This window comes from Agelaius tricolor, unplaced genomic scaffold (assembly GCF_023055355.1).
Source record: "Agelaius tricolor isolate 1412-34295 unplaced genomic scaffold, bAgeTri1.0.p SCAF_13, whole genome shotgun sequence".
Lineage (NCBI taxonomy): Eukaryota > Metazoa > Chordata > Aves > Passeriformes > Icteridae > Agelaius > Agelaius tricolor.
This window is the reverse complement of record NW_027269273.1, coordinates 8,185,435-8,204,252: the sequence shown is the minus strand read 5'-3', so window position 1 is coordinate 8,204,252 and position 18,818 is coordinate 8,185,435. Positions and strand designations below refer to the sequence as shown.

The 18,818-nt window shown below is 39.0% G+C and overlaps 1 protein-coding gene across 4 annotated transcripts in view; it reads right to left on the bottom strand.

Moving 5' to 3' along the window:
• Positions 1-327: 327 nt before the first annotated feature.
• Positions 328-18,818, bottom strand: part of RHOBTB1 (Rho related BTB domain containing 1) — a 48,275-nt gene continuing 29,784 nt past the window's right edge. For 2 of the 4 annotated variants that reach the window (XM_071438628.1, XM_071438629.1), the window contains 7 exons: positions 11,226-11,411; positions 8,526-9,493; positions 7,983-8,101; positions 5,950-6,100; positions 4,303-4,391; positions 3,110-3,215; positions 328-2,613 (listed from right to left, as the gene is read on the bottom strand). In XM_071438628.1, coding sequence (XP_071294729.1) covers positions 2,444-2,613; positions 3,110-3,215; positions 4,303-4,391; positions 5,950-6,100; positions 7,983-8,101; positions 8,526-9,493; positions 11,226-11,411 — 1,789 coding nt within the window. In that variant the 3' untranslated portion in view covers positions 328-2,443. Of the gene's footprint in view, positions 2,614-3,109; positions 3,216-4,302; positions 4,392-5,949; positions 6,101-7,982; positions 8,102-8,525; positions 9,494-11,225; positions 11,412-18,698; positions 18,760-18,818 lie in introns of all 4 variants that reach the window. The other 2 variants (XM_071438630.1, XM_071438631.1) reach the window with 2 other exon arrangements.

Below are 18,818 nucleotides of genomic sequence, written 5' to 3'. Positions count from 1 at the left end.
CTGTCATGACCAATTAGTTTCATGTCCCTTGGGTAATATCATGCTAATTAAATATTAGAAACCATGGGGAAAAGTGGCAAGAGGTTTGTTTTTCTTTTGCTGTGCAGTTTAACAGTAAGTGACAAGCACCAACCTTCCAATATCATATGCAAACTGTAGGATTTCCTTGTGACATTCCCAACCATAAATCCTAATGTGCTATGCAAATATGCAAAATTTCAGTAAAATTCAATGAATGACAGCACAACTGAATGCTTACAAGCAGCATTAAAAAGTGAAGGATGCAAGGCAAAATTCAACAAGTTTCTTCAAAGAGCTAGGAGACAATTTGTAACTAAACAGTTTTATTTACTTTTTTTTTTCCCGAAATAAAAAACACAAAATAACCACCAAGATTAAAGGCCATAGACAGCATTAACCAAATGAACCAGCCACTTGGTTATAGTAGCTGATAACTAGAATAACTGGATATTATTGCATATACCTCAGGTTCATTTATATATCCATTACAGTTTGGCAAGATTACAATCATACAGTAGCTTTGGTTGTGTAAAACCTAGGAGCAATACTTACTTAAAATGTGATTGGTTAACATTTTATGACACCAGCTATTTTTCTGTCTTGACATACCTTCTCTCATTCCATGTTCTTGTCCACTTTGCCACTGACCCAGGATTAAGGAGACATATTTGCAACCATTGTTTATAGCCCTTCTTTATCACCACGTGGTGATGGATCTCAGAGGGGTAGGAATCTCTGCCTTGCTCTCCTCGTACAGGTTTGTAGAGCAGCCTCTCCTCCATGCTGGTGGCTCCCACCACCCAGCTGTGGCAGCCTCAGCCTGGCATGAGTCCGTGCAGAATGCAAATATGTCGAGGTGTTTATGGCTTTCAGGCCAAAGCCTTTCCTGACCTACAGTGCTGGGGGGTGACTGTACTGCCTTGCCTTTGGATACAGAGAAAAAACCACAAACAAACAGCTTTTCACATTGGTGTGCTGAGCTGCCAGCACAGAACAGTATTAACAAACCTAATACACAATACTACCTTGGTTACAGAGTTGTGCCTGAGACACTGCACAGGATTGCATGTGTATGTTCTACAGTCTATGTATTTTAGTTTTGGTCTTTTAAAAAAATGCTCTCATCCTTATGTAATCTAGTGTAACACTGCAGCTTTAGAGTAATGGTTGATAAAAATTCATAAACACACAGGCTATTTGGAAACACTGGAAGCTTTTGCTTTGTCCTGCACCACTTGTGCAGAATTCCTGCCTTTCTGCCATCAGTCTGCCCCCAGCATTCTGGGAACATCTACTTCCACAGGAAATATATCACTTAAAAATAACCTAAAACTCTCAGTTCTACCTGGGAAAGCTATAAAATAAATTGGATCAAACTGAAGTAATCTTGTGTGTGAAAACCCTTCTTCACTTACAAAATGCTGGAACACTAGATAACTAGATCTACTTGTTTGTGCAGCCCTTTCATTTGCTTGCACTGAAGCAAAAAGGAATTCAGCATGAGGAACGGCTGCATGGTGAAGATCCTGCAGAACAAGGTAACTGCCATGCAGTAATTCAAATGCAAGCAGTGTAACTGCTTTTTGCATTCAGATCCATACTTGTATAAGGATATAAATTAATAAGCCCTTCTAAATGATTTTAGAAATATCCTCTTTGATCTAGACATAGAAAACCTCTGAATACTTAGAATCACTAGATTTCACATGGCCCACATAGTCGTAATTATTTGCACTTACATGGCAAATATTAGAAATACATTTGCCTGCAGTTGAACAGGTAATTATACTGTCTATTATTCAGCTGAGCAAAGATCAAGCACTCTATATCTTGCAGTTATTGGATCTTATTCTAACCCTTTGCTTTAGAAAGGGGAAATAACCATCTAATTATATTACCAGTGCACAGTACTTAGTTTGAAAAGGACAACCTATAGTAGACAGCTAGATTTTTTTTTCCCTAAGATGACTTTTATGAGATACTCTAAAAGCAGTCTCTTATGACTGAAGATTGTCTATTTCACTGTACTCGCATAGTAAAAATAGTTAAAATCTAATTACAAAGCTGCTACATGGTTATTTTGTGGTCTGTAAAACAAAACAGTATCCAGAATTTTATCTGAACAAAATACACCAGACAGTATAAAAATATTTCCCAACTGGAGATTGAAACATTAATGCTGGATTTGGTTTTTTTGTATAAAAAGTAATGTAATAATGGTTGACATTTATCTGCTTACCAGTCAAAAATATACATATGACTTCAAGGAGCTGTTCCAGGCTCATTTTCGGTGAGCTTGTGCTTTTGACCCTAGAAGTAATAAATGCACAAGTGGAACACAGTTTCCTGAAAACCTGAACTTTATGTTATTTCTAACAATAAGAGTAACTTCTGGCTATGGATTTCCACTTATTTGCTTTGTTCAGGCAACTACAGCAGAGGAATTCCAGAAGCACCACTTCCGCTTTGAATGATGTTTGTTCAGTGCAACATCTTCCTTTTCTCTCTCCTTTTTAACTCGCTGGTAGTGATCTTCTTCCTTTAAATACCACACAGGCGGCCACCGATGCCTCTCAAAATACTCTTGATTATCTGATGGAAAAAAAACAATGAAAGAAATCCCCAAAGATGCCAGTAAGATGCACAAATCCCAGAAAAGTCTTGCAAAAAGCTATGCAGTTAATCATTGATGCATTCTCTATGCTGGCTTGCTTATCAAGGACTCACCCAGTTTCCTCAAATGTGTGAAAAGACTTTGAAAGCAGTCACACACAAGAGGCATTAGTTCACCAAAACTATAAAAAAGTAAGGCCTTTACAGAGTATATTTTTCATTGCAGAGCCTGAAAGAGCTCTGTTCCTTTCAGCATCACTGAATTAGGTAAAGAACATGATGCTTGCCCAGCAATCAGGCTAATGATTATGACCTTTCTTTGCAGATAAGAATTTATGAATGCTGTTCACGATAGCACAGAGGTTCAGTCTCATGGCTTAGCTACGTGAGTTCATCTTTGTCTTTATGTTTAATCAACTGGGTGGGGAGAAAGAAGGGGAGACCTGATGAAAACTGGCAGGGAAGTTGCCCATACCTGAAGATTTAGCTTTGATTTCCTTGCGGAACTTGGAGCAAACGCTGTTGTAATTGGTGCAGATGTAGTGCAAGCACCAAGCTGCCAGCTGGTTAGCATTGTGAAACTGTGAAGAAAAACAAAGAGCTTATTCCATTTCCTGGGGTTATCCTTCATTCTGCAGCCCCTATTAACAGCTAAAGCTGGAATGGTCCCAGCAGATGGTACCTGGCCATACTGTCCCAGGTGATCATTCTGACTGCCAGCTCTGATCTTGGAGTATAAACATGAGCTAGGTGCTGGCCACAGAGGATATTCTAACGTACTTAGAGATATTGCTTCTGTCTCCAACTAGGAGAAGGAAATAAAAGAAAGATTGCTTTTCCTAAGATAAAAATGAAGTTAAATGAGCTGCTTTCTCTTGGGAGGGGTTCAGTTCTGGTTTTGCAACAGGATTACAGGTATTGCAGAGAGGGTCTCAAAAACAGCTGCAGGGAATCTTGCATGGTGGCCAGTGTTTTTTAGTGCTACTTTTGTGCAGTGTTTTAGTGCTACTTCAAGCCAAGCTGCAGCTGACCCGTTAGTGTGAAATCAAGAATAATAAAATTTAAACAATATTTTAGCTTGTTCCACTGTAGCTGGGGGTCTGCTGCATTTTGGGAAACAGGTGTGCAGTTTAACTTTCAGATAGGAGCTCTCTCTTTTAATTATTTATGGGACTCAAGAAATATTGAAATGCACTTGAACATAAAGAAGATTTGCACATACTCTGAACTATCAGGTGATTGACCTTAAGTAGTTAAGGATTCAAGAAATTTTGTCTTTGCAGTACAGGTCTAAATATATCTCCAAGAACTGAATTGAAAGGAAAGCAAGAATCAATCAGCATTACAAAGCTGACCAGCTTCATTACATTGCTTTTCATGTTAGTTAGTGCACCATGGTCATGAGAACATGGAGCTTGGAAGTTCCACAATCAAGACAAACTAAAATATATATTTGAAAGACAACTCCTCTGAGGTTACTTAAAGGGATATTTTACCTTTGAACTAATGAAAAAAACCTCCTTTAAAATAGACAACAGAGCTAGTTTTATTGTCAATCACTCTCAGAAGTGCAGGCTTTGAGCCACTTAGAATGCTCAGAACCAGTAGGGAGCTAAAAGCAAGTCCTGCAGCTGACCAGAATCTTTTCTGAAGGCTGTGTACACTGACCTGTGCCAGTTCCAAATAGGAGAGGACTTCTCCATCTATTGCAACGCCACTCATGGAGGCCTTTGTCAGCTCTTGTACTGCATGCTGCTCTGTTAGGGGAGAAAACTCATCACTCACAGGGCAAGCAGCCACACTGCAAGGTCATACCATGGTCACAAAGAACCCAGGCAGCGTGTTCTCCCTCCTCCTGGTGGCCACCAGCATTATGCAGGAGTCATGTTCACACAGGTATCCTTAGCAAGCTGAGATTTGGGGGAGGTCAAATTCTGACCTTTAGAGCTGTGGCTGAAGATGTGATTCATAACCACTTATGGAAGCACAAAGTTCAGCAGTCACTGGTCTTTCTCTGGCATGGGTGCAATATTCAATTTAAATTAGAAATATGGATCAGCTCTCTCCTTTCAGTCATACAAAGTTTTTAATCAACAGTGCACTTGCCACTGAATTATTTATTAATGAGTATTCACACAGCACTGATAGAGAAAAGGTCACTTCAGGCCCTCTTTAGGTTTTCAGATTGGCTGTTCCTGGGGATTCAGATGAAGGCTCACCAGCCCACCCCCAACAATCACCTCAGTTCAAGATTCTCCTTAACTCTTTCCTAGAATCTGAAAAGTCTGAGTGTTTTTTGGGAAACATTGGCAGTTGGTTTGATTCTACTGGGTTCAGGTGTTGGCAGTAGCCTTTGGACTCAAAATTTATTCACCAAGAATTAAATGAAATGAAATATTCTTAATACTGAATGTATGTTTACACTGAAGTTACCTTAAAAAATACCCAAAACTTCAGCTAAAATGTGCAAATAAAATCTGGCAATAAAGATTTGGTCTGTAAGAACCAGTAAAGACAACAGACACAGTCCTGATGCACAGCTGAAGGAGAGCCAAGGTTTGCTATGTTAATAAATTTTGCCTAAATGTAGTCCTGTAAGTAGGTGTAGCTTTGTTTCAGCTCTCTCTGAGTTTTGGTCTTGGTGATGTCTCCAGAACAATGCCAAATTACTGACATAGAAACAAATTAAACACAACACTACCCAAACAATCCCAGAGGTTGGGGTTGTGTATGGATTTATTTTTAAAACTTTAGTGGTATTCTAACCTGTAATTTTTCTTTAAATATGGGATTGAAAAGGTTTTCTTCCTGAAATGAGAGTTGAATCCCCATGGCCATACCAAAATATCCACATCTCATCTAGTGAAAAGGGACCTACACAGCATTTCTAAAAACATGATCATCTAGGTAAGTTTTGAATTGGCTCAGTTACTCTCTTTAAACAGAAATATTAAGTGGAACACTTCATTCATTACTTAATGGAAAACCCAGCATCCTTCCTGGTTTTAGGTAAATTAACAACAACAGAATGGATATTACAATCAACAGACATTATCCTCAATACTAAAGAGAAGGTTTACTCTTTCTGTTTTTAAAGCCCAGAAAACTTCAGTGTTCTGAGCTGGATTAGCACAAAACTAAAAAGGCAAGAGAGAGGCAAATACATTTCTCTGTGTGAAAATATCAATTTGCATTACAATACCCCTCTCAGAAAGAAAAAAAATTTCTCTGACACTTGAGAAAATGTTATGTGTTCCAATAACCATTAAAGCAAATTTCAGCTGTTGCAGAAGATGCTGGCCAAAAAATTGTTACCTGCTAGAGCAATCAGGTGAGGAAGGCAAAACCTATTTGCCAATGCAATTAACTCAAGTGTGTCCAGTTCCTGACTGGAGGACAGTTGCTTGGTATACAAATAATCTAAAACTGCTTGCATGGAGGTCTTGTTAATGTTGGGCAGAGCTACCTGGAAAAGATATTTAAGAAGAGAATTTATAATTATTAAGGGATTTTCATATAGCAGTTATATTTCACTTCTCTCACTTCGCTTGTTTCTCTTCAAGGCATTTCAGAAATGCAGAGAAAACATTTTTCAAAGCAGAAATTTCCCATTCAAGTTCAAGACTGCCAACAGGTAAGCATTGCTCCAGAGTCAGATCCTTTGCCAGGTTATATCCAAGCTGGAATTGGATCCACATCAAACAGTGACTCTGTTCAATGCTCTCTAGCCTGCAAATTGACAGCTACACATAACAGCCACTGAGCACTTCCTATGCCAAACTCCCTTGGTGGACTCCTTGAGGAATGCAATCTCTCTGCTCCTGGCAGGGATTTTCTGTGGATTCTGAGACTAGCAGAAAACAAAGGATAACAGTAAAACCACCCCTCTGTCTTTTGGTAAATAACCAAATTATCCAGGTAAACAAGGTTGAGAAGGAACTGAGAACTGAAGAAATGAGGAAAAAAAATGTAAGCCCTTTCTGCCCCACACATGTAGTAAGTGTAACCAGCATGGAATGAAGCTGCCAGGACTAGGATAAACACTGTCTAATTTCTCATGCTAAAGCATAAACCTTTCATGCATATCAGCCACTCTGGGAAACAGCTCAGTTCTCCAAGTGAGAGCAGCTAGCTGTGAAACTCATTTATTATTGATATATTTTTGTTAATGCAGAGAACTGTAAATTTAATGAATGAGTTTAAAAAATTTGCCCGAAATACAGAAAAGGTAGTATGTAAAAATAGATGGTTTTTATTATTTGTAAACCATTCAATTCATATCTATCTATATTTTAAAGCTTCCAAAAGCATTACTGAATGCTTTAAACTCTACAAAATGGAAGCTAAATATTTTAAATTTGAATGATGAGCTAAGACTGTGAAGCTAATAATTAAAAATAGGCTGGTAGCAAAGAAATGCATATTCTTCATTGCCAAATGCTGCATACTAGAATCAAATGATTTATTTTTATTGAACCACTTGTTGAGTGTGCCTCTGGGAAAGGAATTATGTTTACAGCTGTATTAGAAGAAGCCAGAAAAATCTAAGTAGAAAAATATCTGTCAGGATATTAAACACAAAAAACTTTAACACTTCATATGAGCATAACTGTCTGGAAAGCAACAAGAAAAACAAACAAAAACAACTGGGTATGGCATAAGAAAAAATATTAGCAACGTATCTGGAATTTGAAAAACAGACCATGAAGGCCCATGAAAATACAGGGCTTCTTCTGCAAAAGTTATAGTAAGTAAGTAATAAAATCTTATTCAAAGCATTGAGATTTTTTAAACTGTATTGCATACCTGCTTTACTCCAGAGGACAAGATGATGCATTGCAGAATCTAGGCTGAGTTTCTACTAAAGTTAGTAGAACTTCTCCTATAGTTAGCTCAGTTTCTACTGTGAAAACAGCTTCCTTTTCTAGTTTAACACTCATATGATCTTTAACCCTTTTTTATCTTTAATTTCTTTATCAATGTCCCAACCCCAAGTATTCTTTGTAGTGATTTTGATTATATAAATATATATTCACAAAATATAAAAAAAATATTTTAAAGAAATTCACAAATTCATACTTGATTTCCTTCCCCACATTTAATATTTTACAGGACTTTGGGTTTAAACCCACAGCCCAGTAGTGGAGGAAGTCTTGTGCATTGGAAAAAAGTATGTTGTCTTCCTGGGCAGCCTTATTTAATGCCTTAAGAAGAAAAGCACCCCAGGTTTGCAAGGAAGAATCAATCCCTGATTTTAGGGATTGTTGCAACCTTTCAAATAAATGATGCTTCCATCATCCAAAATCCATCAGACACTGTAAACAAAAGAGACAAAAATAGACAAATACCTCACTGTTGGAGCTTTCAATAAATGATCCTCCAAACATAGCAGACATCCACTCACAGCTGCAGATCAGCAGTGGCTTGTGGGCCTTGATGCTTCCATCGTCCAATTTAAATGTCACATCTGCCATAGGAACAAAGGCACAGCAATGCTGCAAGTCTGTGCTTAGGGTGCAACTTGTTCTCAAGAATGTGTTTTACTTGCATGCTGTTAACCAAGGACTTCCTTCATTTCCCATGACCTCCACCTCAAAAATAACTCTTGCATTTTAAATAGTTAATAAAAAGCTTTAATTGTAAAGGGGGATATTGAATGTTCAACATTTCTGAGAATTGGATTGCTTATTTAAAAGCTGTGAGTAGATTTTGAGAAATGAAACTACAGAATCCCAGGTTGGAACAGTGGCCTGAGTAACACCACAATTTTGGGGTCATCCCTCCTCTCAGAACAATGTAAGCTGTCACATTGTTTGAAGTCTATGAAGTGACAGTAACATGGATGAGAAAAAGAAACACTTCCCTTCCTGCTTAAGCATGCATTTACTTACCAGAAAATGTCCCTTTGCAAAGGCACTCTTTTATCCGATTAGCTTTTCTGACGTGAAATGCTTTAGTAATCTCTTGATTCATGAAGGCTTCTTTATTCATAATATTCTCCACCATCATTCGCAAGTCAAAGACTTCCAAGATTTCAGCAATCTGAGCCAGTCTGGTGAGGTCTTTTTCGTTTTCATCCAGTTGGCCTGTGTATAAAAACTGCAGAACAGTTTTAAAAGGTGCAGCTTGCACAGAGGAATCCATTTTTACCACAGTTACAGGACACGTCCTCTTTGAGACAGGATTCACTTGCATTTCCTTGTGCATGCTTACAAACCCCTTACCCCAGCAGGACAGAGATCTTGCTGCAGAGTTTGTTTCACCAGATTCAGGTTCTAGCATGTTTAAAGACTCACTACTTTCTGGTGGGGGAATTTTAACATCAAGAGATTTCAAGGATGCCTCGTCACTGTCACTGTTTGTCTCAAGGTGACTCGTCAGAACATCCTTATTTGTAGTTTCTTTATTAGACTGTGTTTCATCCAAGTATGGACTTTCCTCACATTCCATTAAGAAAAGGTCGTAAAACTTTGAAGAGGAGGTAGCTAGGTAAATCTTGTGAGCAAAAATGCAGTCCTGCTCCTGAAGAACAAACATGACATCTGCACACAGTGGGCTGTCCAATAAATATCCAGCTTCATTCATGCTTGGTGTGGGACACTCAGGAATTTTGATAACTGGAGGAGGGGCTTTTGGAGGTAGGAATGGAGCCTGAAGCAAAGGTTTTTGGACCTTCTTCAAATGAGATTTCCAGAATTGCAGGTGTCTTCTGGAGATCAGGGCAGCTCTAATTGCATTGTCAAACACATCTTTAATTCCAAACTGGTCAAATACACTGGTTTCATAGTAGGGTATCCCGAGTTCCTTGGCAACCTCTCTGCCTCTCTCTGGTGGCAAAATGTCTCCCCTTTTTATTGGCCTAGGGTAAACAAAAAATGAACCTTGTCACACAAAGTTACGCTAGAAATCATGGAATTTTACCAAATATTCAGCACTAAATCTGAGATAACTATCATTCAAATGAAACAAAATATAAAACTAAGCGCACAAAGCCCTTTGGAAATCTACAGTCATGACCCTAGAGAGTTTTAGAATAGCACATGTTTTAAATTTCATTTAAGTTTGGCGGTGTCTTTGCAATGTTACTAAATATACAAAGAAATCATTTAAGCAAAATGGAGCTGCCTCTTACTTAAAGTGAAATTTACAGTAAAAGAATTTGATAGGATATTCGAGAACTTTCATTATTTAAAAAACCTGCTACCACCCCTTACTACTCAGATATTCTGTCACAACCATCATTTAAACACAAACAGAAATTCTCATGACATAAAAATTCCAGAAATACAGCTAAATATTAAATGGAAATATTCCTTAAGCTCATGCTTTTTAAAGAAAATCAGAGTAGCCTACAACAAAAGAGTAACAACACACACTGCAAGAGATAGGCTTGTTTTGGCTGCAGGAGCATTATGTGGGAACTCATGAATTTCCAGAGCAGCTCTAGTACATGATACAGGGTAAACAAACCAGTAAAAAGTCTGGGCTAGGATCCATTTTGCCAGCAAAAAAAAATCATCTCCCCAGAAGACACGACCCAAGAGTGTGTTCTGTGAGCCCACCATATTGGGCAGACACGAGCTGGCACAGATGGAACACACCCCAGACAACAGCTTGCTGAGTGCCAGCTAATAAATAACCAGTTCAGGTGGCAGGAGTCTGTGCCAGACACACAGAGCTCTGACTCAAAATTACCAATGGTGAAATCGGGGAGCACGATTAGGGCAGAAGAGGGGTTTTGAAAAAAACACAATTTCCTTTTAAAGAGTCAACCAAAAAGCCCACCCCACCCTCACAACAAAGAAATGTTTAATGAACAAACAGACCTATAAAAATCACATTGTTACATCAAGAGTTTGACTGCAATGCAATGCAAAGTTTTCTAAGGGCTCACAAAATATTAATTCAATATCTTTACGGAAATTTGTTACAATACAGTCATTAATTACACAATCATGGATATTATTTCCGTGAATCTGGTCTCATTCAAATTCCCATAAAAGGAATAAATTAGAAGCAAGCCAGTTATTGTGGGGCTGTTGTTGCCAAATATGTGAATGGTTGTATTTTGTATCTGGGAGAAACAAAGCTTCTCTAGAACAACCCCCAAACTCTCTTTCAATCTCAGAACTTTTAGAAGTTTAATTTGCAACCATTTAATTTTCTACTATGATCTAGGATCACATTTAGCAAAAAAACCAAACCGTGAGAATTAAGAAAATTTGAGTAGAATCTGACAGTTTAAAACAGTACCTGACAATAGTGAGAGGGTAGGACATGATACATATGTTCATGGAGAAAAATACATAAGGAAACATTCAATAATCATTACCATCTCTATCTTACTCTAGTGTTCTGCCATCCAAACACATTTAGATATCCAATGTGCAAAACTTTTGTGGGAAACTTAATAACTGTGCGTGTTAAAGAACTAACCAACTCAGACAACAGAATTAAAAAAAGAAGAAAGCACATATACTCTCATTGCTAAAAAAAAGGAAACTAGGCTCTCCAGTTTCTCTTTTGCAAGTGTTGTACCTGACTACCAAGGTGATTTTTTTTTTAAATTCTCATTTTTGTTTAAACTTTACCTTGCCAGAGGCCGTCTGGCTCTGTTAACAGCCTCGAGGTCGGCATAGCGGAGATCCAGCTGGCAGCCCACCAGGATGACAGGTGTGCGAGGACAGAAGTGCTTGATTTCTTGATACCACATTGTTTTCACATGATTCAGGGAATTAGGATTAGCAATTGAAAAGCACAGAACAACAACATCAGACCTAGAAAGGTAACAAGAAAATACCTGATGAAAACCCCACAAATGGTTTTTGCTGCAGTTTCACCTATTTCCATTACTCTGCTCTTTGCCAAACGTGCTGACACCCAGATGTCAGAATAGATGTTGTTCGTGCAGAGGTGTGAGAGAAGCTACACATTTCATCACGAAAGCATGGGAGCACAAAGCCACATACCCAGGAAGCACTGCCCCTCCATGCTGAGATGATCCCAGCACGTGGGAGCGGAGCACTAAGAAGAGAGGTAGGGCTTTCCATTCTCTACTTTTACACAACAGTTACTCACAGGCTGCCACTGCTCCAGAAACAATTCTGCTGACTGGACACCTAAATTGCAGTTCAAAGATCATTGGTGCTTAGGAATTAGAGAGGAGCTGTGCAAAACTTCAGAACAGCCACGCAGGCAGACAGATCACTTGTGAACTTGTCATGGAGAAATACCTTTACTGCACTGTTTGAAGTACTGAGGTGGTTGCCTTTGCAATGTGCTTTGCACAGCAATTCTCCAATGTCTTTAATAAATAACCTGTTAGAAGGGCAAACTGCTGCAGAATGACCACTTCTACAATATCAGCAAAAATAAACATTACAGTGAAAATAAGGTCAGTAAACTGTAGAATAGGACAGTGGCTTAAATTAGAGTAAGCATGGCAATATTTGCAGGCTTTTAAAGGTTTCTAAGAAAACAGAAACTACTTCGCTAAATGAACTTGGTATATAAATTATAAGTATGAGGATTAAGGTTGACAGTTCATCCACTGAACCACAGCCTAACTCTTGTCAGAGCTGGCACCCAAAGGCAGAGAAATGATTGAATACTTGTCTCAGGGCATACCTAACTAGGGGCAGTTTTATTATTTATAAACAAGCAGTTCTCAAGCTCTTGGGTCTCTTATGGGAAAAAAATAGAAAAGAAAAGAAGAAAAAAAAGTTGAATTTGAACTCTTGAGGGAAATTGAGGAGAAGGGACATTTTGAGGAGGCAACTTATTGCTACAGAATTGTCAGCAGGATAAACTCAGCAATACCATCTCTATCTCAGTTCTATTATTCTTTAATTTAGCACCAGTGTGTTGTATCTGCAGTTTGTGTCATGTACAGAGCATCAGCAGTAGTGAATCTTAACATTCACCTTTTAAATAATGAAATAGCTCCTCAGTAGTGCTGCTTTCTACATTTCACTGAGGGCACAGATATATCCAGCTATTTCTAAAGATAGCTGCACACAATATGGAGACTGCTGTGAGCATCAATTTAATGTAAGAGAAATACTCCTGCTCCAAATTTCTGTCTTATATAAACTGCAACACATCTGTCATATCTAGGAACAAGGCTTTTTCAAACTGCAAAGTTCTCTAGTAAATAGTGAAGGGCTAAGCAGCCAACACAATGGTCTGCTGCACAGCTGAGGCAAACATGTTTTAAACTCAAATTTGCTCTATTCAAGGTCATGTGGGAGTAAAACCTAAACCCCAGGAGACATTTGCTAGATCCCAGAAAGAGAAATCAATGTACAGCTAAGGTACAAAAAACTCTGTGTTACATGTATTCTAATAGGGTCAATTGTTTAATTCAAGGCTATCACAACTGCTGGAGTGGCAAGCATTGGCTGCCTGGCTGCTCCTAACTACAGCTAAGCATCTTACAGAGACAGCCTGTCAGCATCCTTCAGAAATTAATACCTAAGCCCAGTAATTGCAGTCATGAGGACCCAACCCTCCTGACCTTACAAGCCACAAGACACACATCACATCTCCCAGAAAACCAAAAGGAAACAACTCCAGCAGGTGTTCACAGGCAGGACACACCAGTTCCCCAGGTGCCCCGTGCTGGGCACAGTCTGTGCTCCGGAGGGAGCCAGGGGTGAGCTGTGTCTCTGGGCAGGGCAGGCCCAGAGCAGCCAGCAGGCTGCCCCCAGCACAGCCCTGCATGTCTTACAGCCCTTGCCAAGGGAGAATCATGTTTTTGCCACCGTGGTCCTTGAGCAGCTCCTTGCCTCTGACCTTTGCTGGACAATCATAAAATGGAGATGAGCAAAGCTGGGTTCTTCCAAAACTCACTGCACTGCACTAACAGGACATTGTCACCTTACTGCCTTCCACATGGAAAGAATAACAGAGTAAAGAGGTAAAAAAAAGTTATTTGCAAATTATTTATCTTGTATTTATCCTATTATTTATCCTTTCCCCATAAAACAAAGATTCCTGAGAGTTCTGCACTGGACAGAGAGAAATTAATGGTTCTGTGCCAGGAACAGGACGGATGGGAAAGCGCTGGGTAGTGGCAGAGTTCACACGCTGAACCAGCACCACAGCTGGCTCTGCTAGCTCACAAAATACAGCCACTCTATCATAATAAATTAAGATTTCATTCAAGTCATAAGCACAATTTGTACTCAGTACCAACTGGAGACAGAAATGGATGAGGAAGATTAACCAGCTACATAGAAGTGTGAGCATTTCAGGGAAGGTGTCCTTTGGAAATTTTAATTAAAGTACCTACAATTCCTATTAAAGTCAAAGGCACATTTACAACTTGCTAACACTGCAGTATAAAGTTTGGTTCGACATTTGTTCATAAAAAAGCAGACCCTGTCAGGTTAAAATATGCATGAATATTTCCTAAACATTAAAAATTTACCAATGTTATTTTAATATTCTCAGGGAATGTAAAAGGGTATGATTTTTTTAAAATGCCTATTCTACTGCCGTATTTGTGCAGTTACTTTTTGTGTTGGTTACCTAGAGAATGAGAAAGAAGAAAAAAAAAGTAAACCTGATTTGTCCTTTCTCTCTGCAGCAACATATTCACAAATACAAGCTGCACTTATTCTAAAAACAGAATTTCATAGCCATTTCCCAGTAAAATTCAGGAGTAATTCAAGGAACATTTTTATAAACCTGAACACCAAGTGCTTTATAGAATCATTGAACAGTTTGGGTTGGACTAGATCTTAAAGACCAACACTTTCTATCCCCCTACCACGGAAAACCAGGAAACCCAGACTGAGATCCTGAGACCCTAGGAGTGGAAAACAGCACAAGAAATCCACCTAATACCTATTCACAAAGAAATAATTCACTAAGATCAGGATTTTGACAAAAAGTAGCTTCCCACACTTATAATTTCCAAAAGATTTTGATGTTGCCTTACAGCCTTTCAGTGTAGAGCCCAAATGCCCCTTTCTACCCAGCCCCTGACTTAGGAAAGCAAGGCAAAATGTGAAATGATTTAATACCACAAATAACAACTGCCACATACTTTTTTACTCCTTAAGGAAGGATCAAAGCATTGGAAATGTCCTTCTATTATAGATAAATTACATATACATCAAGCTGAGCCTCAGGCTCACTAACAGCCCCATTCGGCACACACCTTTCTAAGAAAGGAAGGAATCCTAACAGAAATTCCACAGCAACCTCTTTCTAGTAACAGTATGGAACCATGGTGGGATGCACAGGAGAGAAGTAGGTCTGCATTAATTTCAGTGGCCTAAGAATATAAAGCATTTATTTCCCCATCAGCTGAATGAAAGAGCTTTCACACAGGTAACAAAAGAAGAAAAAAAACAGTGCATACACACAGCCTGTCAAAGTAAAGTTACTGGAGAAAGCTGTCTATGTGACCCTCTCTGCTTATCACAGTCTTTCTTGGGCCTAAGTCAAACTCAAAAGAGAAAAATATCATAACAAATATATGTATATGTTGTAAAAATTTTTTTTCCAGTTCCTCATGATCATATGATGAAGAATCTGAATAGTTATAAACCACTGTAAAGTAGAAGGGGAGGCTTACAAATTTGGGTGGCTGAAGGTGATTTAAAGATACTGCCTGTCACTTTTTTTTCTGGCAGAAAATGTAACAAGAGGAAGCAGCAGAGCTGAGAGACACCTGAAATAACTGGATTCCCCATCAGCTGAGCCTCTGCTAGTGAGCAAGAGACTGTCCTGTGTCTGTTCAGTACCTCTGCTCTAGAGAGACATCTCTGAGGATCACTTCCAACCCAGGCCAGCAATGGCTTGAGAGGCACAGGGAATGAGTGAGCTTTCATTCACAAGGCACTTCTGAAACCTCAGACCTTCTCTGAATAAAGGAGGGGAGCTGCTGGCCCAGCCTCAGTTCAGGCACCAGCTGCTCCATGACAGAGGGCACTGATCTAACCAAAGGCAGACCAAGTAACTCTGTGAAGCCACAAACCTCACCCTAATCTCACTGAATTTGATGAATGAAAGTACCATTTTACCTCAAAGCTACCTTGGTTTTGTTCTTACAGAAACAGCATCATCATTTGTCCCTTGAGGAAAAAAAATCGGAAGGAAGTTGGTGGAAGTCTTCAGATGTCAGTGATAAAGCCCTGTTCTCATGGACTCCTTTCAGCAGCATTCCAAAGGTATATTTTTAGGGATTCAATTACATTGGAGTAAGTGGTAAAGGGAATTGTAATCACACAGAAAGTTGAATGCATGTGTTCCTCTGCATACATACAATACCCACAAGGCTTACAAAATCCATTCACCACAGAGGAAATAGTCTAAACCTATTTTAAGAGGCTCTGTCAGCAGTCTAACAGCAAGACTCATTCACATTTGTAAGTCATGAGGAAAAAGCTGTTTTCTGTCCGTGCTGTATGAACAGATTTTGTTTGGTCTACAGCTCATATTTAAGTTGCAAGTAAATAAGTCATCCTGGCTGAATTAGCTAACAACCCCCATTCTCGGTATTGAGAATAAATATTTGATTGAATTAACTCTTTGCAGGTTTGTGCTTATATTTACACATACTAGAGCTGCATGTTAAAAACCCCAGGATACAGAGGCTATTTATCAAATTAACCAAACATGTTCACCTGGGGGAGGAAAACAAAAAAAAAAAAGAAAAGGATGAAAAAAGGGAGAAAAACAACTACAAGCCAGCTTCTAGGATTAGCTTGAACATGATGATATGTTGACACTCTCATTCAAAACCAGATTGGACAGGAGGATGGGAGACAGTGAATCCTGACAAGTTGAAATGTAAATTAAGATGTTTTGTCTTTACACTTTCCTCCCAGAGAAACTGCTACAGAATAACAACTCGGGCTTTAAATGAAGTTCACACCTCATCTGCAGGCTTAGAGAATACAATAGCACCAAGGGTAGATTGTTATTAAACAAAGAGGTGGCTGGGAGCTGGAAATCAATACACTAAATCATAACCAAGGCATTATCATTTTACAGCATTTTGGGATGATTGTGCACCAAATGAAACCCTATGGGAAATTATTAATAAATGGCTGTTTGGCATCACATACTGCTTAAGCTGAACTGAACAGGATATTTCCAAAACTAAAGCACACACTTTAGTCTAAGGGGGGGAAAAATGTCATTCTGTAAACTGCAGCAAATATTTCCACAAGTCTCTGCAGCCACATCCCCCTCACTCCTTTAGCTGTCAGGAACTGTTTTCCAAAGCTCCCAGAGGAGTGTGATTATTAAACTAAACACCACAGAGCAGAATGCAAGCTGATCTCACTCTCCATACTCCCATTAAGGGATGGCAGAGAAACATTAACTATTCCATCCCCGGTGGCATTCAAATGTTTCTCTAGTCCTGTCACACAAAAATAGTGGAAAACAGATTCCTTTTCCCCTCCTTTCATGTTTCTATCTGTGAAAAATAAAGTTAAGAAGGATTTATCTGTGCTACAAGCCCGATTAACTGTTCACCCAGTCATCTATAGCATAATCTATTTATGTAACATTTTCTAGAACTGTATGGAGCAAACTTTTCCAAGGAGCAGCAGGCGAGTTAATGACTTGCTGGTTCTTGTTACACCAGGTTTAGGACAATTAGAGGTCTTGGCTGAATGTTAGCTGGAGTAAGCCTTCCCCTGCATAAGGTGCAGATGCACAGAATTTTTTTAAGAGAACCAAAGGATTATATTATTAATGATCCTTCAGACAGTCAAAACATGGGGCACTTGCAGGTGTAACCTTGAACAGTTTGGCATGAAATAGGCCTTTCACTGTATTGCAAGATTTGACACAGCTGACTAGACTGCAGCTCAATGTGCAGAGGTGATTTAAAATAAATTCCTAGAAATATGAACATTCAGCATTGAAAAACTAGTTTTAAAATGCCAACCCAGATGAAATACTAAACAGTCTGCTTTGACTGCAACATTAACATTCTTAAAACAACCAAGTACCTAAATGCTTACAATCACAACATTTTAAAACTGAAATTCTATTTATAAACTATTTCTGTAGAGCTTCCAGTTACTTTCTTCATTAATAGACTTGCAGAAAAACCACTAACAGGAGAGCAGGCTTCCAGAACAGCCTTTTAAAGCTAATTAGGATACAGCAAACCTCATTCTACACAAGTTCAGTTCTGCAAACCTCACAAATGAATCACTGTGTTCATATGCTTAATCCTCGAGATCTCAAGTTATGCACGTCCTCCTTGGCGTTTGCAGGATTAGAATCTAAGTATGTTGTTTCCTCCCTCTCCCATCCTGTCAGTAAATGTGGGATCAGGGTTCAGAACATGCCTGATTCTGCTCTCCTAATCTCCAGTAATCTTCTCAGTGACACAGTATCTGTTGCAGAATATCGGGAGGCCACATCAAAGTGGAACAGTGAATGGAAACATGAAGTTACATCCAAATTTATCAATGCAGGCTCCACATGCTGCCAAAAGGTAAAACAGTATCTATGGACATCTTCCAGTAGCACTAAATATTAAGGTAAATATTACCTTAAAGTCTGTAATTTCTCTCACAAAGCTTATTTAGAAATGGTACAGGTTGTGCAGCCCAGATGTGTTGCCACTTTAGCTCCCAACAGAAAATTCCAGGTAATTCATGACTCTGTGAAAACTCCACTAACAGTGCTGTACACAAAGGAGTGTAGCACAAACATAGAGAGTTCTACAGCCTGAAAATTTAATGGGTGGATTCAACCAGCAGAACCCTCTACAGCATTTCTAAGGGGTAGAGAATAGAAAAGACCATCCTCCTTCAAAGTCACTTGTGTCATCAGGCAGCACAGAGAGAAGAAAAACAGCAAGACAGTACATTTTGGCCACATGCAATAGAAAGCTGGGGCTGACACTCTACAAAGGGCATTCATTCCCAGCTGGAAAAAAAATGTGTCTGTCTGTGAAGGTCTGATCAACTGCAGTGACTGAAGCAGATATGAAAAGGTTATGAAAAAGTTCAACAAGGTGAAAAAATGTGTGAGGACTGAGACCTCTCAAATATGAGTTATGAAAAGGTATGTCCAAAACCCACCTTCAGCTCAGTATTTGCCTAATACAGCTGTTCTGCTGTCTGTACTGCCACAAGGTCAGATCTAATTAAACAAACCAGAAAGACTATCACTGGCTTCAGTCCTTGCTGAAACTATGCTGA